The sequence below is a fragment of the Bos taurus genome, chromosome 20 (assembly GCF_002263795.3).
Source record: "Bos taurus isolate L1 Dominette 01449 registration number 42190680 breed Hereford chromosome 20, ARS-UCD2.0, whole genome shotgun sequence".
In the NCBI taxonomy this organism is placed as follows: domain Eukaryota; kingdom Metazoa; phylum Chordata; class Mammalia; order Artiodactyla; family Bovidae; genus Bos; species Bos taurus.
This window is the reverse complement of record NC_037347.1, coordinates 38,422,330-38,446,992: the sequence shown is the minus strand read 5'-3', so window position 1 is coordinate 38,446,992 and position 24,663 is coordinate 38,422,330. Positions and strand designations below refer to the sequence as shown.

Here is a 24,663-nt window from a genome sequence, read left to right as displayed (position 1 = left end):
ATTTGGGGGCCGGGGGGCTCCAAAATCACTGCACATGGTAACTATGGCCATGAAACTAAAAGACACTTGCTGCTTTGAAGAAAAGCTATGACCAAACTAGACAGCCTATTAAAAAGCAGAGACATTACTTTGCCGACAAAGGTCTGTCTAGTCAAAGCTATGGTTTTTCCAGTAGTCATGTATAGGTGTGAGAGTTGGACTATAAAGAAAGCTGAGTGCCAAGGAATTGATGCTTTTGAACTGTGGTGTTGGAGAAGACTCTTGAGAGTCCCTTGGACTGCAAGGACATCCAACCAGTCCATCCTAAAGGAAATCAGTCCTGAATATTCACTGGAAGGACTGGTGCTGAAACTGAAACTCCAGTACTTCAGCCACTTGTTTCGAAGAACTGACTCATTGGAAAAGACCCTGATGCTGGGAAAGATTGGAGGCAGGAGGAGAAGGGGATGACAGAGGATGAAATCGTTAAATGACATCACCAACTTGATGGACATGAGTTTGAGCAAGCTCCGGGAGTTGGTGATGGACAGGGAAGCCTGGCTTGCTGCAGTACACAGGGTTGCAAAGAGTCGGACACAACTGAGCAACTAAACTGAATTGAAGACAAGGTTTGTACAAGACAAATTTTAGAAAATGCTATGCAAGATGATTTCTAAGTTCGCTTTCAAAACTGAGATTCTATGAAGACAGAAACAATGAGAAAGAATGATTTACTAGCTATCACAAGTGTGAAAATAATCTTAATTCTGCTTATATGGGTATTGTGGATGTACAATGGCATCTTATTCATAGTTAGCTGTATAATTAGTCAAATTATGTCCCCCAAAAATAAATTAATATTTTATATAAAATAATATAACAGGGTTAGTCTGAGGCATGGATACCAGCACTGTCTGAAATACCAATTATATAAAATAGGACCTACTAATCTTAATCATAACTAAAGAGGTCGGTTCTCTAAGTTATGGAGGAAATAATTTCCTGATTTCTAAATATATTTAACAAATAATGCTAATTTGGTAAGCATTATTAAACCATAATGCTTATAGTTTGATAACTAACAATTTGTATAGCCTCACAATACTTCAGTTCCCCAAATTTATTTGTCAATATCCAATTTGTACAAATTGGGTTTATTAATACATTTGCATGCCACACACTGGAAATGTGGTATCATGAAGATTCTCTTGAGTATCAGTTCAGTTCAGTTCAGTTGCTCAGTCATGTCCAACTCTTTGTGACTCTGTGGACTGCAGCATACCAGGTTTCCCTGTCCATCAACAAATCCTGGAGCTTGCTCAAACTCACGTCCATCGAGTCAGTGATGCCATCCAACCATCTCATTCTCTGTCATCCCCTTCTCCTCCTGCCTCCGATCTTTCCCAGCATCAGGGTCTTTTCCAATGAGTCAGTTCTTCGAAACAAGTGGCTGAAGTACTGGAGTTTCAGTTTCAGCACCAGTCCTTCCAATGAATATTCAGGACTGATTTCCTTTAGGATGGACTGGTTGGATGTCCTTGCAGTCCAAGGGACTCTCAAGAGTCTTCTCCAACACCACACATTATAAGCATCAATTCTTTGGCACTCAGCTTTCTTTATAGTCCAATTCTCACATCCATACATGACCTCTGGAAAAACCATAGCTTTGACTAGACAGACCTTTGTCAGCAAAGTAATGTCTCTGCTTTTTAATATGCTGTCTGGGTTGGTCATAGGTTTTCTTCATATCTTATGATATCTTAAGATAATATATAAATGGTAATTTTATTTACAGTATAGAATTAACCAAAGGAATTTTTTCCTATTTCAGTTATTTAGCTAGAAAAGTTTAATACTGCAGAGAGCAACTTTTTAGGATCAGATTGGCCCCTCCTTTCCTGTATCAAAAACAAATCTATTGAAACTATCCTTGTCTTTTGTTGTTGACTACAATGCAAAGCAGACATTTATTTTTTCCAAACTCAGTATGGCAGTACAAGACTGTTCCTTGATGTTTTATTACATATATGACAACATTACTTGGTTGCTGAATATAGGGACCCCTTTATAAATATTCTGCCATGCTCCTCTGTCCATGGGACTCTCCAGGCAAAAATACTGGAGTGGGTAGCCATTCCCTTCTCCACGGGATCTTCCCCACCCAGGGATCGATCCAGAGTCCCACATAGCAGGCAGACTCTACCATCTGAGCCACCAGGGAAGCCCATATAAATATCCTGAGTTAGGTTCAGCAAAGGGCTTTGAACACCAGTTGAGTTTTGTTCTTTTTAGAAAAGATGCTTTCTATAATTAACTAGCTGTTGTGGAATACATCTGCATAAGAGCTTCCATCTTGAGAGTCCCTTGGACTGCAAGGAGATCAAACCAGTCAATCCTAATGGAAATCAGTCCTGAATATTCATTGGAAGGACTGATGCTGAAGCTGAAGCTCCAATACTTGGCTACATGATGCAAAGAACTGACTTATTGGAAAAGACCCTGATGCTGGGAAAAAGTGAAAGCAGAAGGAGAAGGGGGTGACAGAGAATGAGATGGTTGGATGGCCTCACTGACTTGATGGATATGAGTTTAGGCAAGCTCTGGGAATTGGTGATGGTCAGGGAAGCCTGGCTTGCTGCAGTCCACAGGGTCACAAATAGTCAGACCTGACTGAGCAACTGAACTGAACTGAACTGGTTTAAGTAGCCCTACTAATAAAAGCAAAGACGGAAGGTCATGGTTACACTACCAGAGAGAAGCACCGATATGCCCACTGGTCTGACATCTGGTAGGAGAGCAGGTTGGAAAACTCATGATCTGTTTGTGTAATTGACAATGTGCAGGATCTCACTGCACATCCATGTCACAATTACCACAAACAGAGGCGACCTGCTGGGAGGGAGTCACTCAGGAATAACTGATGCTCCTCTGTGCTTCTCCATTTCCTGTCCCCCAAGATGTCTACTGGCAAAGTTAGCAGAAGCATTTCGTTTTGAGCTTGGAGGAGTGACCTCCCTTCTGTTCATGTTGAGCAGGAATGGAAATTGTGAGAAAAAAACTATTCGTTATCACTTCACCTCACCATTTGTTAGTTCTCTGCAGCTACATTTCATGGTTCTACAGGACCAATACCTAGTCTTATTTTGTGTTCCAGTTCTTTTATAGCAGTATATGTATTTATATTATGTATTTTCTGTGTACTTTTAGTATTTACCAAGTCAACTAATGTGTTATGTATGATGAAACACACTCAAATGTTTGTTAATGTATTGGTTGGTTGAATATAAGGCACAAAGAATTCCTAATGTCAAAATAATGACTAATATGTGCTACTTCAGACATCATACTATCTTTTGTAACATTATTAAGAGACATGGAAATGTCATCTCGTTAAGTGGACTCATATTCAATAAGTACAGAGAATGCAAACTCACCAACTTTCTTTAATTTTTATGAAATCTTAAACACTTAAAACCACTTCTCTTAGTTTCTAGAAAGCTGATTTCAACCTACTGTTTTTAAATAGTGTTTACAGAGCTTATATGGAAAATATGTGCAGATTATCTTGTTCTGTCTTGGGTTTTAACATTCATATTTGCTATTAAAGGCAGAACTGAACCGTTTCCAAGATACGAAGAGACTCCTGCAAGATTATTACAGGGCCATGGAGTGTAAAATTCCAATGGATGACACTAAGAGATTCACTCGAGTCCCACTGGTCCAACTGGATAGTAAAGATATTTTGGAAAGCCAGCTTAGGTAAGGTAGACTATCATGTCGCACTGTAATTAGTCTGAACATAAAGCTTTGTGATTTTAAATTGAATACCATTATAAAAACCACACTCCTGTATCTGCTAATCCAAAATCCAAAAAAAAAAGTCTGAAAACTGAATTTCTTTTCTAACTTTGACAAAGACTATTGATATGCATTATTCATTCTACTTATCTACTCATTGATTACTCATTTTTGCTGCAGAGATATAGTGTGTTTTGTAATAGAGTGCTTCCACCAAACTGCTGGGGATAGTAGGGAATATATAGTATACACAAATTCTGAATTCTGAAACACTTTTGACCAGAAGGCTTTCTGGTAAGGGATCATGACCCTCTACCACTTTTATGAAAGGTCCCATGCTGTTCTGTGTGCATGGGTGTGTCTGTGTGTGATATCATGTAAATGAAACTGCAAGGCATTATGTGTCTTCTTTTACAGTATAGGAAACTGAGAAACAGTAAAGACTCAAACTTATGTGGTTATGTCTTTGTGAGACTGAAACTTCTTAGTGATCTAACATCAGATTCCCACCAGCATGAAAATAAACTTGGTGGTAAGGGTAGAATGAAGATTACATTTTTAGCCAATTACTAGTTATATGTAAGTAAATTAAAACAATTTATTTGGAAAAGTCACCCCCAACTCTCTTAAGCCTTGGTTTCATTATCTGTAAGAGTAGGGTGGTTATGAAAACTGCAGAAAATGAAATCCTCAGAACATAGAGCAGAACATAGACTCTCTGTCTGAGAGTCAGAAAACTTGAACCTAGTCCCAGTGACTCTCGATAAGTGGTAACTCTTATCTTTATTGCATAATATGACAACGAACTATTCTTCCTCACATGCACTGTTGTAATTGTGAGTACCTCTTGTTTCACCCTCCCTTATGCCATCAAGAATTTGAAATGGCCTGAGCACAACAGGATTCCACAGTGATCTGAGGCCCATTTCTCTGTAGGCTTCTTCCATCTAGTCCCATCATGTCCCTGTCAGGACCATGCGTAAGCAAGAAAACACAAAAAGGAAAGTCTGTACCCTCTTTTTGACTCAAATACAAGATCAATGTTTTAACTCAGCCAGTGCTGAAAGAGAACATTGCAATTAAAAACAATAAGAAAATTTCCAAAGATATGTGAACCATCAAGAGTCATCAAGAGAGGCCAAGTTTCAATGTCCCCAGTAGCAGTGCATTTTGTTCTTAGCACAAAATAGCAGGGCAGGCATAATGGGGAAGCTGTTAATGTTGGTTAGTAGAATGAGATGAGCAAAAGAACAGCCAGTTCTTATTTTCTGCAAAACTACTCTACACCAATCTCAACCTCAAGTCACTGCTGTAAGTATCTCCTGGAACTCTCAGCCAATGGATGTGTCAACCGGCCAACCAACCAGTCAACCAGTCTCTTTAACATGTGTAGGGAAATGAGCACAACATCAAGCATTTTCCCATAGTTTGTCTATTTTATTCCTCCAACAACCTAATAGTAATAATAATGGTATTAACTAATAACAAATAATGTATAAAAATAATAGTAATAATATTATTATTATATTTGTATTCTTCCAAGAGGAATGGAGCCTCAGAAAGTCAAGGGACATGCCCCAGTTAATATCTACTGAAATATCTACTGATAGTGAGAGAACTGGCTAGACCAGAATTTTTCTCAGTAGATGAATTCTAAACCCAGATTCCTTTTTCAAATGATATGCTGCCACTGCAGTCCTCCAAAGCAAGGTGTTCAGAAATGCCTGTTGCCCCATCTTAAATGTCTAGAGATAATCACACAACCTTTACCTTAACTGATTAGGCACATGAATCTAATATGTCTCAGTGACTGAGACTGAGCATTACTTGATTATTGAAGTGTCAGCTGGCCTTGTGGGTAGGTGGGTACTGAGTCATAAACACATGGCCTCCATAGGTACTGTGTACTGTCAAAATTCCAAACATTGTGATAATCAAAGAGCCAGCTTCAGAAAACCTCATCTGATGCTTCAAAACATGACCAAGCCAGTGATTTGCAAAAATTCACAGCCAGCTTTCTGCATCACTGCTCCATTCCCCAGCAACTTGAGTCTGCCAAGCTAAATGCTTGCTCTTCTCAAGTTTTAGCCAAGGCATCCTGAGAGCTCCTTTCTGCCCACGCTGAAAGCCCTTCCTATGTTCTATCACTGAGCAGGATCCCAGTCACAGTAAGCATTCTGATCTGTGGATCACTGCCTGCAGTTGGCCTCTGAGATCCTGGGATCCTTCAGGGATTGGATATTCCCAGGGGCAGCTCTAAAATCTCTACACAGGGGCAGCAGCAATATGGTTGAGAGCAGGGGGAAAGCTTAACTCTGTGTTCTCACAGCACTTTGCGAAACAGTTCATCATCCATTCTCAAGGTGGGGGGAGGGATGCTGGAGCTCTCAAACCTCGGTGAGACACCCCTTGCAGACCTCACATCTATTATAATATATCCCGCTTTTAACTGTTCATTTCCGGAAGCCAAGTGCTAGTCATATTAAAGAAGTGATGCTCAAATCTATTTGATTTGCTTTTTCATGACTGATTTATTCCTTGTCAGAAGTTTATATCCCAGATAAATTCCAAAATTGAATTTCTTCATAAAATTGCCTTCCTCATAATTACCAAGAATTAGTCCTAAAGATTATGTTTTAGCATTGCTTGTCTCTAGTTTCCTCTTGTTAATAAGAGTCTCTGGATCATAAAAACTTGAATACAGCCTTTCATAGTCTTTTCTCCATCTAAAGGGTTCTTCTTAGAACAAGAGAACAGAATTTACCGAGTTGCTTGGCCACAAAATTAGAATTCTGTTAAAGTCTTTATATTTCTTTTTTGTTGATTTTCCCAAGAATTCCCCTGGTTCCTCGAAGATCCATTTCTCCAGAGTCAGCTTTATCCAAACCAAAAACAAAAAGCATCCTGAAGGGCAAGATCGATTACATGCTGGAAAGTGTAGAGTTAAACTTTGAGGCTGATGAGAAGATGGTGATGGATACGTGGCAGCAGTCTTCTTTGGCGATATCTCACATGGTAAGCAATGCTGGTTATTACATTTTCTTTTAGTAACACCCATTCATTGAATTCCAAAGTTGGTAATATGCTATGAATATAAAGTTTACACAATGTTCACAATATACATTTATATCTCCCAGAAGTTTTTTTTTTTTTTTTTTTCCTAAAAGAAATAAGAGAAACAGAGAGGCCAAATTTGCCATTTAAGAATGGGACCCAATAGGGCCAGATTTTTTAAGTCAGGAATTCAGCCTACACTTTCTTTAAGTCTTAGTATTACCTTCATTACCAACCAATTAGTTGTCTGTTTCCCGAAGCCCAAACCTTCTGTGATTATATGCTCTTCCAATCCTGGTAGAAGTTATTGTCTCTCCTACTCTTGACTCTTATTGTCTAGGTTATTGTTTATAATTTTTATCTCATTAATGTTTTCCTGAATACTTAACAATTCTAAAACTTTCTGTGTCTGCTACACCTAGCATAATGCCCACATCTAACACAATATTGAGTCCTCAGTACATTCTTGAGATGCTTCGGCTGCTATGCTAGTGACACTGATGGCAGTGGCAATGAGCTGTAGCCTGCAAAGACCAACCACCAAGCACCAGAGAGTAGGAAACCAGATCTAGAAGTTCTAAAAAGAGAAGTTGATTAATTATTATTCTTCATTTAATTGAACATAAATATAATTTATAAGTCTTATGCATCCCACTAAAATTATCTAGGAAAATAAGTTTTAAAATATTAGATTCTTAGTATCATACAGCACCAAGAGCCCTGGCCACACCTCTTGGTTAAGCTGTGTGATCTCAGGAAAATCACTTAACCTCTCTGAGTCTTCAGTTCCTTATCTGTAACATGGGAGACATTCTACCTAGCCTTTCTTGAATGATTGAAAAGATCCAATGAAATAATGAATATGAAAGTTTTTTGGAAACTAAATATAATAGATCATTATGTTAAGATATTTGTTTAAAACTGTACTACTTTGCTTGCAGATTTTTGAAAACCATACAGAAAGCATAGGAGGAAGGATGGTTCAGTAATTAATATTCCCAATAATTACATTTGAATCCTGATTTTATGACTTAACCCAGGTCTCCCGCATTGCAGGCAGATTCTTTACCAGCTGAGCTACAAGGGAAGCCAAGAATACTGGAGTGGGTAGCCTATCCCTTCTCCAGTGGACCTTCCTGACCCAGGAATCGAACTGGGGTCTCCTGCATTGCAGGTGGATTCTTTACCAACTGAGTTATTAGGGAAGCCCTTTATATTTCTAGTAGACTTCCAAATGATTTTGACATTAAATGACTGTAAGAGAACTTTCCCTGCTGGCTCAGACAGTAAAGAATCCACCTGCAATGCAGAAGACCTAGGTTCGATCCCTGGGTTGGGAAGATCCCCTAGAGAAGGGAATGGCTATGCACTCCAGTATTCTTGCCTGGAGAATTCCATGGATGGAGGAGTCTGGACCCCTACAGTCCATGGGGTCACAACAAGTCAGACACAACTGAGCAACTAACACACACAAGAGAACTTTGAGTTTCAAATAAGAAAGGCTTGATTCAATAAAGTGATACAGGGAGAACAGGACCAGCTGAGATCGGGGCAATTGAAATAACAGCACTTTAGCCTGGGCTTTTTCTGTACACAGCAGCTTTACTGAGAGCTATCCACTTAGTGTGTTATGTTAATTTTTAGCAGAACTTCCTTCTAATTAGCAGGTATGCAATGATTTCAAAGAAACTAGTCATGTTTAACGCCCACTATGTCAAAGCATTATTTCTAGAGTTTCTTCAGCCTTACAAGCTAGATTACTAGGTATACTGTGAATTATGTTAATTTTTGAAAGAGACCCAGAGGTATTTGAGGGAAGTGGACTGGGAAAATGCAGATAATGATAATCACCGTCACCATTATCACAAGGCTGTTTACAGAGGAGAAAAATCCAATTTTAAAGGAAATTACTAACTTATTGTGCCTTGCAAGAACGGATTCAAAAATGAATTGCTTGCAATTTAGGGGAGAATGTTAACAGTTTTACCAAGAATTTGAAAGTACAGTATATATCATGAAATTCATTTTTATCAAAAGAGCATCTGATTAAAAAAACACATGCACACACACCAAAAAAAAACTGCCTTGCTCTGTGAAACCTTTCTGCATCCCTTCGATGTTCCGCTAATACCGAAAGAGCTGTGGGTGTGTGTGTGTGCTCAGTCACTCAGTCATGCCCAACTCTTCATGACTCCATGGACTGTAGCACACCAGGCTTCTCTGTCTATGGAATTTTCCAGGCAAGAATGCTGGAGCGAGTTGCCTTTTCCTATTCCAAGGGATCTTCCTGATCCAGGGATAGAACCTGCATCTCTTATAGCTCCTGCATTAGCATATGGATTCTTGACCACTGCGCCAGAAGCTGTGGATATATTCTGTAGCATATGGTTGTTTTAAAAGAAGTCCTGTCAATCAGTAAGCCTTTCCTGAGCATCTTCTATGAGTATTAACACAGATGCTAAAAGCTATGGATAAAACAAAGACGCAGGGCTGACTTAGCTCTTGGGAACTCTCAGTCCATTTCAAGAGTGGAGATGAGAATTAACAGCCATAGAACAGTTGACGGCTTCCCTGGAGGCTTAGATGGTAAAGAGTCTGCCTGCAATGTGGGAGACCCAGTTTCGATCCCTGGGTCGGGACGATTCCCTGGAGAAGTAAATGGCAACCCAATCCAGTATTCTTGCCTGGAAAATCCCATGGACAGAGAAGCCTGGCAGGCTACAGTTATGGGGTTGCAAAGAGTCAGACACAACTAAGTGACTAACATACAGAACAGTTGAGGACAGTTACATGCCGATGCACAGTTGTGAAGCGTGGGGGGACTCTGCAGCAGGGATCTGGAGAGCGCAGGAATTGAGCGCTGGTCTGTGTTGCCCACAAGACAGCAAACTTCTTTGAAGGTAAACATTCAGTTCAGTTCAATCACTCAGTCGTGTCCGACTCTTTGCAACCCCATGAATCTCAGCACGCCAGGCCTCCCTGTCTATCACCAACTCCCGGAGTTCACTCAGACTCACATCTATCGAGTCAGTGATGCCATCCAGCCATCTCATCCTCTGTTGTCCCCGCCTCCTCCTGCCCCCAATCCCTCCCAGCATCAGAGTCTTTTCCAATGAGTCAACTCTTCACATGAGGTGGCCAAAGTACTGGAGTTTCAGCTTTAGCATCATTCTTTCCAAAGAAACCCAGGACTGATCTCCTTCAGAAAGGACTGGTTGGATCTCCTCGCAGTCCAAGGGACTCTCAAGAGTCTTCTCCAACACCACAGTTCAAAAGCATCAATTCTTTGGCACTCAGCCTTCTTCACAGTCCAACTCTCACATCCATACACGACCACAGGAAAAATCACAGCCTTAACTAGACAAACCTTTGTTGGCAAGTAATGTCTCTGCTTTTGAATATGCTATCTAGGTTGGTCATAACTTTCCTTCCAAGGAGTAAGCATCTTTTAATTTCATGCCTGCAGTTACCATCTGCAGTGATTTTGGAGCCCCAAAAAATAAAGTCTGACACTGTTTCCACTGTTTCCCCATCTATTTCCCATGAAGTGACGGGACCGGATGCCATGATCTTTGTTTTCTGAATGTTGAGCCTTAAGGCAACTTTTTCACTCTCCACTTTCACTTTCATCAAGAGGCTTTTGAGTTCCTCTTCACTTTCTGCCATAAGGGTGGTGTCATCTGCATATCTGAGGTTATTGATATTTGTCCTGGAAATCTTGATTCCAGCTTGTGTTTCTTCCAGTCCAGGGTTGCTCATGATGTACTCTGCATATAAGTTAAATAAATAGGGTGACAATATACAGCCTTGACGTACTCCTTTTCCTATTTGGAACCAGTCTGTTGTTCCATGTCCAGTTCTAACTGTTGCTTCCTGACCTGCATACAAATTTCTCAAGAGGCAGATCAGGTGGTCTGGTATTCCTATCTCTTTCAGAATTTTCCACAGTTTATTGTGATCCACACAGTCAAAGGCTTTGGCATAGTCAATAAAGCAGAAATAGATGTTTTTCTGGAACTCTCTTGCTTTTTCCATGATCCAGTGGATGTTGGCAATTTGATCTCTGGTTCCTCTGCCTTTTCTAAAACCAGCTTGAACATCAGGAAGTTCATGGTTCACATATTGCTGAAGCCTGGCTTGGAGAATTTTGAGCATTACTTTACTAGCGTGTGAGATGAGTGAAATTGTGCGGTAGTTTGAGCATTCTTTGGCATTGCCTCTCTTTGGAATTGGAATGAAAACTGACTTTTTCCAGTCCTGTGGCCATTGCTGAGTTTCCCAAATTTGCTGGCATATTGAGTGCAGCACTTTCACAGCATCATCTTTCAGGATTTGGAATAGCTCAACTGGAATTCCATCACCTCCTCTAGCTTTGTTCGTAGTGATGCTTTCTAAGGCCCACTTGACTTCACATTCCAGGATGTCTGGCTCTAGGTCAGTGATCACACCATCGTGATTATCTGGGTCGTGAAGATCTTTTGTGTACAGTTCTTCTGTGTATTCTTGCCACCTCTTCTTAATATCTTCTGCTTCTGTTAGGTCCGTACCATTTCTGTCCTTTATCGAGCCCATCTTTGCATGAAATGTTCCCTTGGTATCTCTAATTTTCTTGAAGAGATCTCTAGTCTTTCCCATTTTGTTTTCCTCTATTTCTTTGCATTGATCACTGAAGAAGGCTTTCCTATCTCTTCTTGCTATTCTTTGGAACTCTGCATTCAGATGCTTATATCTTTTCTTTTCTCCTTTGCTTTTCACTTCTCTTCTTTTCACAGCTATTTGTAAGGCCTCCCCAGACAGCCATTTTACTTTTTTGCATTTCTTTTCCATGGGAATGGTCTTGATCCCTGTCTCCTATACAATGTCATGAACCTCATTCCATAGTTCATCAGGCACTCTATCTATCAGATCTAGGCCCTTAAATCTATTTCTTACTTCCACTGTATAATCATAAGGGATTTGATTTAGGTCATACCTGAATGGTCTAGTGGTTTTCCCTACTTTCTTCAATCTAAGTCTGAATTGGCAATAAGGAGTTCATGATCTGAGCCACAGTCAGCTCCTGGTCTTGTTTTTGCTGACTGTATAGAACTTCTCCATCTTTGGCTGCAAAGAATATAATCAATCTGATTTCGGTGTTGACCATCTGGTGATGTCCATGTATAAAGTCTTCTCTTGTGTTGTTGGAAGAGGGTGTTTGCTATGACCAGTGCATTTTCTTGGCAAAACTCTATTAGTCTTTGCCCTGCTTCATTCCATATTCCAAGGCCAAATTTGCCTGTTACTCCAGGTGTTTGTTGACTTCCTACTTTTGCATTCCAGTCCCCTATAATGAAAAGGACATCTTTTTTGGGTGTTAGTTCTAAAAGGTCTTGTAGGTCTTCATAGAACCGTTCAACTTCAGCTTCTTCAGCATTACTGGTTGGGGCATAGACTTGGATTACTGTGATATTGAATGGTTTGCCTTGGAAACGAACAGAGATCATTCTGTCATTTTTGAGATTGCATCCAAGTACTGCATTTCAGACTCTTTTGTTGACCATGATGGCTACTCCATTTCTTCTGAGGGATTCCTGCCTGCAGTAGTAGATATAATGGTCATCTGAGTTAAATTTACCCTTTCCAGTCCATTTTAGTTCGCTGATTCCTAGAATGTCGACATTCACTCTTGCCATCTCTTGTTTGACCACTTTTAATTTGCCTTAATTCATGGACCTGACATTCCAGGTTCCTATACAATATTGCTCTTTACAGCATCGGACCTTGCTTCTATCACCAGTCACATCCACAGCTGGGTATTGTTTTTGCTTTGACTCCATCCCTGCATTCTTTCTGGAGTTATTTCTCCACTGATCTCCAGTAGCATATTGGGCACCTACTGACCTGGGGAGTCCCTCTTTCAGTATCCTATCATTTTGCCTTTTCATACTGTTCATGGGGTTATCAAGGCACGAATACTGAAGTGGTTTGCCATTCCCTTCTCCAGTGGACCACATTCTGTCAGATCTCTCCACCATGACCTGCCCATCTTGGGCTGCCCCACAGGCATGGCTTAGTTTCATTGAGTTAGACAAGGCTGTGGTCCTAGTGTGATTAGATTGACTAGTTTTCTGTGAGTATGGTTTCAGTGTGTCTGCCCTCTGGTGCCCTCTTGCAACTCCTACTGTCTTACTTGGGTTTTTCTTACCTTGGGCGTGGGGTATCTCTTCATGGCTGCTCCAGCAAAGCGCAGCCACTGCTCCTTACCTTGAAGGAGGGGTATCTCCTCACCGCCGCCCTTCCTGACCTTCAATGTGGGATAGCTCCTCTAGGCCCTCCTGCACCCGCACAGCCATGGCTCCTTGGACGTGGGGTTGGTCCTCCTGGCCGCCGCCCCTGGCCTGGAGCGTGGGGTAGCTCCTCCCAGCCCCGCCCCTCACCTCAGGGGTAGCTCCTCTCGACCGTTCCTGCGCCGTCGCAGCCTGGCACTCTCGGCCACTGCCCCTGACCTCAGACGTGGGGTAACTCCTCTTGGCCGCCGCCCTTCGGGCATGGGGTCCTCCCGGCTTCTGCCCCTGACCTCGGACGTGGGGTAGCTCCTCTCAGCCACGCTTAGTGCGCTGGTTGCAGCCGCCTGCGCTTAAACAGTAGATTGTGCCTTTTTCATCTTTCTGTTCACCTCTATACAACTTCCCCTTTCTCCTCCAGGACCCTAACCCAATTCTCCCCAGAAATATCATCAGACTTGGACACAGTAAGAACATTATAAACAAATTCCGTGGATGTCCATTTCCTCACCAGTTGCCTTACTGAGATTTTAAGTTTTCAACCATTTGTTCCTACCACCCCCATGGTGTGTGGGGCACACACCATGTGTGTGTGAAAGGGAGAAAGAAAACTTTGAAAACCTTGTCTCAGCTTTCATTTCTCAGTTTGATACCCATAAATGCCCTTCACCTCTCCAGTAGCCATTGGACAAATTTTAGCAGGTCTAGTCTTTCTTTTGTAATTTATTTTATTTTTAATTTTTATTTTACCTTGGATCATAGTTGATTAACAACACTGTGTTAGTTTCAGGTGTGCAGCAAAGTTATATATATATATATATATATATATATATATATACTCTGCCTGCAGTACAGGAGACCTGGGTTTGAGTTCTGGATGAGAAAGATCCCCTGAAGAAGGAAATGGCAACCCACTCCAGTATTCTTGCCTGGAGAATCCCATGGACAGAGGAACTTTGCAGGCTACAGTCCATGGGGTCGCAAGAGTCAGACACGACTGAGTGACTTTCACTACTACCCACTCCAGTATTCTTGCCTGAAGAATTCCATGAACAGAGGAGCCTGGTGGCCTATAGTTCATGGGGTCACAAAGAGTCAGACATAACTGAGCTACTAACACATATACTTTCTCAAATTCAATCTCACTCCTGGGCATGTATCCGGAAGATAATATGGTTTGAAAGTTTCGATCTTTCTAACTGCAGGCACAGCCACAGCTGCACAAGCCCCAAGACAAGGTTTTACTGAGGCCCACAGAACAGGGAGAGGGAGGGTCCCAGCAGCAGCTCACCCCACCCCATTCATCAGCTGTTTTGTTGTGACCACACAGTTAATCTCTTATACCAGGAAATCTGTGAGAGTGAAAGGAGGAGGGTACAGATATGGAGAGAAGCTCAAAGTCTCCCAGGGAGAGAAAGTTAAGAACCAGCAATATGGTTAGCTGGGGGACAGGTCATCCTCCATGAACACTGTACATTCCTGGGATGATGTCTAGTGTTAGAATAGAATGGGAGCCCAGGATTCAAGTGTCGGTGAGCCCAGTTAATACAGGGCATGGACTCCCAAAACTTGACTGAAGAACAAGACAGATTCTCACTAACTTTATGTACAAAGCACAGACATACATAACGTACATGGGCAGGTACACTTCTTCAGTATTCAGGTTTCATGGAGGGGAATGTAATTAGGAGAAATGGACATAAAAACAATCAGTAATGAAAAACAAACAAAAAAGATTGAGATCCAAAAGTCTACAAGCAATAAATGCTGGAGAGGGTGTGGAGAAAAGGGAACCCTCTTACACTGTTAGTGGGAATGCAAACTAGTACAGCCACTATGGAGAACAGTGTGGAGATTCCTTAAAAAACTGGAAATAGAACTGCCTTATGACCCAGCAATCCCACAGCTGGGCATACACACTGAGGAAACCAGAAGGGAAAGAGACACGTGTACCCCAATGTTCATCGCAGCACTGTTTATAATAGCCAGGACATGGAAGCAACCTAGATGCCCATCAGCAGATTAATGGATAAGAAAGCTGTGGTACATATACACAATGGAGTATTACTCAGCCATTAAAAAGAATACATTTGAATCAGTTCTAATGAGGTGGATGAAACTGGAGCCTATTATACAGAGTGAAGTAAGCCAGAAAGAAAAACACCAATATAGTATACTAATGCATATATATGGAATTTAGAAAGATGGTAACAATAACCCTGTGTACGAGACAGCAAAAGAGACACTGATGTATAGATCAGTCTTATGGACTCTGTGGGAGAGGGAGAAGGTGGGGAGATTTGGGAGAATGGCATTGAAACAGGTATAATATCATGTATGAAACGAGTCACCAGTCCAGGTTCCATGCACGATACTGGATGCTTGGGGCTGGTGCACTGGGACGACCCAGAGGGAGGGTATGAGGAGGGAGGAGGGAGGAGGGTTCAGGATGGGGAACACAGGTATACCTGTGGCAGATTCATTTCGATATTTGGCAAAACTAATACAATATTGTAAAGTTTAAAAATAAAATAAAATTAAAATTAAATAAAATGTTAAAAAAAAAAAAAAAGATTGAGAAACACTGATTTAGGGGAATGCCCCAGATTGAAAGCCAAGAGATAACAGGAACTTGGAAGAATCAGTCCAATTCAGTTCAGTCACTCAGTCATGTCCAACTCTTTGCGATCCCATGGACTGCAGGATGCCAGGCTTCCTTGTCCATCACCAACTCTTAGAGCTTGCTCAAACTCACATCCATCAAGTCGGTGATGCCATCCAACCATATCATCCTCTGTCATCCCCTTCTCCTCCCACTTTCAATCTTTCCCAGCATCAGGGTCTTTTCCAGTGAGTCTGTTCTTTGCATCAGGTGGCCAGAGGATTGGAGTTTCAGCTTCAGCATCAGTCCTTCCAATGAATATTCAGGACTGATTTCCTTTAGAATGGACTGGTTTGATCTCCTTGCAGTCCAAGGGACTCTCAAGAGTCTTCTCCAACACCACAGTTCAAAAACATCGATTTTTCAGAACTCAGCTTTCTTTATAGTCCAACTCTCACATCCATACATGACTACTGGAAAAGCCATAGCTTTGACTAGACGGACCTTTATTAACAAAGTAATGTCTCTGCTTTTTAATATGCTGTATAGGTTGGCCATAGCTTTTCCTCCAAAGAGCAAGTGTCTTTTAATTTCATGGCTATAGTCACCATCTGCAGTGATTTTGGAGCCCAAAAAATAAAATCTGTCACTGTTTCCGTTGTTTCCACACTATTTGCCTTGAAGTGATGGGACCGGATGCCATGATCATTGTTTTTTGAATGTTGAGTTTTAAGCCAACTTTTTCACTCTCCTCTTTCACTTTCATCAAGAGGCTCTTTAGTTCTTCTCTGCTTTCTGCTATAAGGGTGGTGTCATCTACATATCTGAGGTTATTGATATTTCTCCCGTCAACCTTGATTCCAGCTTGTACTTCATCCAGCCTGGCATTCCATGTAATGTACTCTATTCTGAAAGAGATGGGAATACCAGACCACCTGACCTGCCTCTTGAGAAATCTGTATGCAGGTCAGGAAGCAACAGTTAGAACTGGACATGGAACAACAGACTGGTTCCAAATAGGAAAAGGAGTACGTCAAGGCTGTATATTGTCACCCTGCTTATTTAACTTATATGCAGAGTACATCATGAGCAACCCTGGACTGGAAGAAACACAAGCTGGAATCTAGACTGCCAGGACAAATATCAAAAACATCAAATATGCAAATGACACCACCCTTATGGCAGAAAGGGAAGAGGAACTAAAAAGCCTCTTGATGAAAGTGAAAGTGGAGAGTGAAAAAGTTGGCTTAAAGCTCAACATTTAGAAAACGAAGATCATGGCATCTGGTCCCATCACTTCATGGGAAATAGATGGGGAAACAGTGGAAACAGTGTCAGACTTTATTTTTTCTGGGCTCCCAAATCACTGCAGATGGTGACTGCAGCCATGAAATTAAAAGACACTTACTCCTTGGAAGGAAAGTTATGACCAACCTTTGATAGCATATTGAAAAGCAGAGACATTACTTTGCCAACAAAGGTCCGTCTAGTCAAGGCTATGGTTTTTCCAGTGGTCATGTATGGATGTGAGAGTTGGACTGTGAAGAAGGCTGAGCGCCGAAGAATTGATGCTTTTGAACTGTGGTGTTGGAGAAGACTCTTGAGAGTCCCTTGGACTGCGAGGAGATCCAACCAGTCCATTCTGAAGGAGATCAGCCCTGGGATTTCTTTGGAAGAAATGATGCTAAAGCTGAAACTCCAGTACTTTGGCCACCTCATGTGAAGAGTTGACTCATTGGAAAAGACTCTGATGCTGGGAGGGATTGAGGGCAGGAGGAGGCAGGGACAACAGAGGATGAGATGGCTGGATGGCTTCACTGACTCAATGGATGTGAGTCTGAGTGAACTCCGGGAGTTGGTGATGGACAGGGAGGCCTGGCGTGCTGCGATTCATGGGGTCGCAAAGAGTCAAACACGACTGAGTGACTGAACTGAACTGAACTGAACTCTGCATATAAGTTAAATAACTTGGAAAAATAGTGAGCATTCAATCCATAGGTCTGAGATTGAGAAAGAAATGCTTGCACGACTCTGAAGCTTTCCAGGTTTGGAGGCAGCAATGAGGAAACAGAAAGACACATGGCAGGCAGGGCTTGAGAAAGTGAGTGGCTGCCACACAGATGGCCTCAGGAAGCCACATCTCAGGACAGAGACAGGTTCCCATTTAAGTGAAACATCAAAGTGTGTTCTGTAAAGACTTAATACATGGCATGGTTGTTTCAGTAAAAGGAGGTTTCAATGACATTGGGTGATGACTCAATCCAAATAGTTATCATCTTTCATAAATGTTGCATGTACTGAAGTATTGCTCTTATACAACCAGGTGGCTGCTGAAATTCACCAGAGGCTCATGGAAGAAGAAAAAGAAAACCAGCCAGCAGAAACAAAAGAAAAACTTCCTCAGGCGGCTGCAAATAAAAAAGTGAAAAAGGAGCCTCCGCCACCACCACCACCACCCAAGAAAAAAAAAGAGGACAAAAAAGGAAAAGGTATTCGCAGCTTTAGCATCCAGAACCATGGATGCTTAACCTCTCCTTGGTGGAAAATAAGCACTTAACCAGGCACATGAGCCTCTGAGCTACTAGAATGCTGTTCATTAGGTTTTATTTAGAGACTCAGGTGTCTGTAAGCTTGAATGTTAGTTGGCAAACATTCTCCATGCCAGCCCCTTTTAAGTTGTTTATCCACATAACCAAGTGTATTCAGGGTGAAATAAATCTCAAAGACAGTTTAAAACATGTGAAAAGAACCCCAAGATGACACTGTGCAATCTGAAAAGTATGTGCAAGGGGACTGATAGTAGCTGCCTTAATCAAGAGAGGGTTACAAGCAACAGGTGGTAGTTTAGTCACTCAGTCGTGTCCAACTTTTTTGTAACCCCATGGACCATTGTAGGCTGCCAGGCTCCTCTGTCCATGGAATTTTCCAGGCAAGAATATTGGAGTGGATTGCCATTTCCTTCTCCAGGGGATCTTCCCGACCCAGGGATCGAACCAGCATCTCTTGCATCTCCTGTATTGCAGGCGATTCTTTACCGCTGAGCCACCAGGGAAGCCCAAAAGCTAGTTCTGTGTGTGTAAATTTCAGGCTTGAAGTGAAAGTGAGGAAGTGTTAGTCACTCAGTCATGCCCTACTCTTTGTGACCATATGGACTGTAGCCCACCAGGCTCCTCTGTCATGGGATTCTCCAAGCAAGAATACTGGAGTGGGTTGCCATGCCCGTAGGTTTAATTCAGATCTCAGGTTTAACTTAACCTCCTGGAGGCCTCTTCCTGCCTAAAATTCTTTAAGATAGAGGAAAAAGAGGAAAAAGAGGTCCCTGGGGAGCACAGTCATCTCACTCCATCTGAGGAAGTAGGAAGTGCTTCCTGGGTGGAGTCCATCCAGGTATCTACAGTGGGAGTTACAACAAAGCCTTGAGGATGAGGGAAGCGTGAGGTGATGGCCCCTGGAACAGAGGAAAGAGTAGCACTACAATTAAGAACTTGTGACCCTCATTTGTCTCAAACGGTGAACATAAAGGAAATAATCAGCATTTGAAGAAAATGATTCAATTTACTTTAATGGAATAGTTAGTTGGGTCAAATTTCCTAATTTTACAGATGCTAATACAGAAACCCAGAGAGATTAAGGGCTCTTTCATCTGTAACTTATACTCACATCCACTACTGCAAATAAGATGCAACACATCTAATTACAATTTCTTTGTTAATATTTGTCTTCTTCCCAAAATTTGAACCCCTTGAGATCAGAACTTCAAGAAAGATTTATTGAACTAAGTAGAATTGTATATGGTGAAGGAAATGGCAACCCACTCCAGTGTTCTTGCCTGGAGAATCCCAGGGACAGGGGAGACTGGTGGGCTGCCGTCTCTGGGGTCACACAGAGTCGGACACGACTGAAGTGATGCAGCAGAATTGTATAAGCTGGGCTTGCAGCTAGAATCACACTGCCATTTCTTATGGGTACATTCTCAGGCAAACACTGGCAAATCCTTATTTTCTAATTCTCATAGACTATCTCTGAAGTACTCGTACTTAAGTACTAGTTAAAAAACAATGAAGTAGGGGGGGTGGTCCTAAGATGGTGGAGGAATAGGACAGGGAGACCACTTTCTCGCCCACAAATTCATTGAAAGATCATTGGAACGCTGAGAAAATTCCATAAAACAACTTCTGAATTCTGGCAGAGGACACCAGACACCCATAAAGGCAGCCCATTATCTTCAAAAGAAGATGGTTTATCATCGGTGCAGTATGGATGGAGAAGTCTCGAGGCTACTGTAAGAATAAGACTGAAAACCAGAGGCAGGAGGCTTAAATTCAAAACTTGAGAACACCAGAATACTCCTGACTCCAGGGAACATTAATTGACAAGAGCTCATCCAAAAACCTCCATACCTACACTGAAACCAAGCTCCACTCAAGAGTCAACAAGTTTCAGAGCAAGACATACCAAGCTAATTCTCCAACAGCGCAGGAACATTACCCTAAGCATTAAAATACAGGTGGCCAAAAGTCACACCAAACCCATAGACACCTCAAAACTCACTACTGGACACTTCATTGCACTCCAGAGAGAAGAGATCCAGCTCCACCCACCACAACAGTGATGCAAGCTTCCCTAACTGGGAAACCTTGACAAGCCACTCGTCCAACTCCACCCACAGGGAGGAACCTCCATAATAAAGAGTAACCACAAACTTCCAGCATACAGAAAGGCCACCCCAAACACAGCAATCTAAACAAGATGAAAAGGCAGAGAAATATTTAACAGGTAAAGGAACATGATAAATGCCCACCAAACCAAACCAAAGAGGAGGAGATAGGGAGTCTACCTGGAAAAGAATTCAGAATAATGATAGTAAAAATGATCCAAAATCTTGAAAACAAAATGAAGTTACAGATAGTCTGGAGACAAGGATTGAGAAGATGCAAGAAATGTTTAACAAGGACCTAAAAGAAATAAAATAGTCAATCAATAATGAATAACACAATAACTGAGATCAAAAACACTCTGGAGGGAACCAACAGTAGAATAACTGAGGCAGAAGATAGGATAAGTGAGGTGGAAGGTATAATGGGGGAAATAAATGAAACAGAGAGGGAAAAAGAAGAAAGAATTAAAAGAAATGAGGACAATCTCAGAGACCTCTGGGATAATGTCAAACACCCCAACATTCAAATCATAGGAGTCCCAGAAGAAGAAGACAAAAGAAAGGCCATGAAAAAATACTTGAGGAGATAATAGGTGAAAACGTCCCTAAATGGGAAAGGAAATAGCCACCCAAGTCCAAGAAACCCGGAGAGTCCCAAACAGGATAAACCCAAGGCGAAACACCCCAAGACACATGTTACTCAAATTAACTAAGATCAAACACAAAGAAAAATGTTAAAAGCAGCAAGGAAAAAACAACAAATAACACACAAGGTGATTCCCATAAGGATAACAGCTGATCTTTCTAAAGAAACTCTTCAGGCCAGAGGGAATGGCAGGACATACTTAAAGTGATGAAAAGAAAAATCTACAACCCAGATTACTGTACCCAGAAAGGATCTCATTCAAATATGATAGAGAAATCAAAAGCTTTATAGACAAGCAAAAGCTGGGAATTCAGCACCACCAAACCAGCTCTTCAACAAATGCTAAAAGATCTTCTCTAGACAGGAAAGACAGAAAAGGTGTATAAACTCAAACCCCAAACAATAAAGTAAATGGCAACAGGATCATACTTATCAATAATTACCTTAAATGTAAATGGGTTGAATGCCCCAACCAAAAGACAAAGACTGGCTGAATGGATACAAAAACAAGACCCCTATATATGCTGTCTACAAGAGACTTACCTCAAAACAAGGGACACATACAGACTGAAAGTGAAGGGCTGGAAAAAGATATTTCACACAAATGGAGACCAAAAGAAAGCAGAAGTAGCAATACTCATATCAGATAAAATAGACTTTGAAATAAAGGCTGTGAAGAGAGACAAAGAAGGACACTACATAATGATCAAAGGATCAATCCAAGAAGAAGATATAACAATTACAAATATATATATATATATATATATATATATATATACTATATATATATATAAGCACCACAATATGTAAGGCAAATGCTAACAAGTATGAAAGTGGAAATTTACAGTGACACAATAATAGTAGGAGACTTTAATACCACACTCACACCTATGGATAGATCAACTAAACAGAAAATTAACACGGAAACACAAAGTTTAAATGATACAATGGACCAGTTAGACCTAATTGATATCTATAGGACATTTCACCACAAAACAATGAATTTAACCTTTTTCTAAAGTGCACACGGAACATTCTACAGGACAGATCACATCCTGGGCCATAAATCAGGTCTTGGTAAATTAAAAAAAATTGAAATCATTCCAGACATCTTTTCTGATTATACTGTGGTAAGATTAGATGTCAACTACAGGAAAAAAACTATTAAAAATACAAACATATGGAGGCTAAACAATATGCTTCTGAATAACCAACAAATCACAGAAGAAATCAAAAAAAAGAAATCAAAATATGCACAGAAACTAATGAAAATGAAAACAGAACAACCCAACACCTATGGGATTCAGTAAAAGCAGTGCTAAGGGGAACGTTCATAGCAATACAAGCTTACCCCAAGAAACAAGATAAAAATCAAATAAATAACCTAACCCTACACCTAACGCAACTAGAAAAAGAAGAAATGAAGAACCCCAGGGTTAGTAGAAGGAAAAAACTCATAAAAATTAAAGCAGAAATAAATGAAAAAGAAACAAAGAAGACCATACCAAAAATCAGCAAAGCTAAAAGCTAGTTCTTTGAGAAGATAAATAAAATAAACAAACCATTAGCCAGATTCATCAAGAAAAAAGGGAGAAGAATCAAATTAACAAAATCAAAAATGAAAATGGAGAAATCACAACAGACAACACAGAAATACAAAGGATCATAAGAGACTACTATCAGCAACTATATGCCAATAAAATGGACAACCTGGAGGAAATGGACGAATTCTTAGAAAAGTATAACTTTCCAAAACTGAACCAGGAAGAAATAGAAAATCTTAACAGATTTTCCCATCACAACATGGAAATCAAAACTGTAATCAGAAATCTTCCAGAAAAAAAAAACCCAGGTCCAGACGGCTTCACAGCTGAATTCTACCAAAAATTTAGAGAAGAGCTAATATCTATCCTACTCAAACTCTTCCAGAAAACTGCAGAGGAAGGTAAACTTCCAAACTCATTCTATGAGGCCACCATCACCCTAATACCAAAACCAGACAAAGACGCCACACAAAAAAGCAAACTACAGGCCAATAGATGAACATAGATGCAAAAATCCTTAACAAAATTCTAGCAAACAGAATCCAACAACATATTTAAAAGATCATACATCATGACCAAGTGGGCTTTATCCCAGGGTTGCAAGGATTCTTTAATATCCATAAATCAATCAATGTGATACACCACATTAACAAATTGAAAGATAAAAATTATATGATCATCTCAATAGATGCAGAGAAAGCCTTTGACAAAATTCAACATGCATTTGTGATAAAAACCCTCCAGAAAGCAGGAATAGATGGAATGTACCTCAACATAATAAAAGCCATATATGATAAACCCACGGCAAGCATTATCCTGAATGGTGAAAAATTGAAAGCATTTCCCCTAAAATCAGGAACAAGACAAGGGTGCCCACTCTCACCACTACTATTCAACACAGTTTTGGAAGTTTTAGCCACAGCAATCAGAGCAGAAAAAGAAATAAAAGGAATCTAGACTGGAAAATAAGAAGTAAAACTCTCACTGTTTGCAGATGGCATGATCCTCTACATAGAGAACCCTGAAGACTCCACCAAAAAATTTCTAGAGCTAATCAATGAATGTAGTAAAGTTTCAGGATATAAATTTAACACTCAGAAATCCCTTTCATTCCTATACACTAACAATGAGAAAACAGAGAAATTAAGGAAACAATTCCATTCACCATTGCAACAAAAAGCATAAAATACTTAGGAATAACTATACCTAAAGAAACAAAGACCTATATATAAACTGATAAACTATAAAACACTGATGAAAGAAATCAAAGATGATACAAATAGATGGAGAAATATACCATGTTCATGGATCAGAAGAATGAATATAGTGAAAATGAGTATACTACCCAAAGCAATCTATAGATTCAATGCAATCCCTATCAAGCTACCAAAGGTATTTTTCAGAGAACTAGAACAAATAATTTCACAGTTTGTATGGAAATACAAAAAACCTCGAATAGCCAAAGCAATCTTGAGAAAGAAGAATGGAACTGGAGGAATCAACCTGCCTGACTTCAGACTATACTACAGAGCTACAGTCATCAAGACAGTATGGTACTGGCACAAAGACAGAAATATAGATCAATGGAACAAAATAGAAAGCCCAGAAATAAATCCACACACCTATGGACACCTTATCTTTGACAAAGGAGGCAAGAATATACAATAGAGAAAAGACAATCTCTTTAACAAGTGGTGCTGGGTAAACTGGTCAACCACTTGTAAAAGAATGAAACTAGAACACTTTCTAACACCATACACAAAAATAAACTCAAAATGGATTAAAGATCTAAACGTAAGACCAGAAACTATAAAACTCCTAGAGGAAAACATAGGCAGAACACCCTCTGACATAAATCACAGAAGGATCCTCTATGACCCACCTCCCAGAGTAATGGAAATCAAAGCAAAAATAAACGAATGGGACATAATTAAACTTAAAAGCTTTTGTACAACAAAGGAAACTATAAGCAAGATGAAAAGACAGCCTTCAGAATGGGAGAAAATAATAGCAAACAAAGCAACTGACAAAGAATTAATCTCAAAAATATACAAGCAGCTCCTGCAGCTCAATTCCAGAAAAATAAATGACCCAATCAAAAAATGGGCCAAAGAACTAAA

The 24,663-nt window shown here is 40.5% G+C and overlaps 1 protein-coding gene across 6 annotated transcripts in view; it reads left to right on the top strand.

Annotated features, from left to right (window-relative positions):
• SPEF2 (sperm flagellar 2) overlaps positions 1 to 24,663 on the top strand; it is a 202,549-nt gene that overhangs the window by 125,031 nt on the left and 52,855 nt on the right. For all 6 annotated transcript variants that reach the window (XM_059878899.1, XM_002696381.6, XM_010816825.4 and 3 more), the window contains 3 exons: positions 3,587 to 3,738; positions 6,612 to 6,792; positions 18,020 to 18,185. In XM_059878899.1, coding sequence (XP_059734882.1) covers positions 3,587 to 3,738; positions 6,612 to 6,792; positions 18,020 to 18,185 — 499 coding nt within the window. The remainder of the gene's footprint in view (positions 1 to 3,586; positions 3,739 to 6,611; positions 6,793 to 18,019; positions 18,186 to 24,663) is intronic.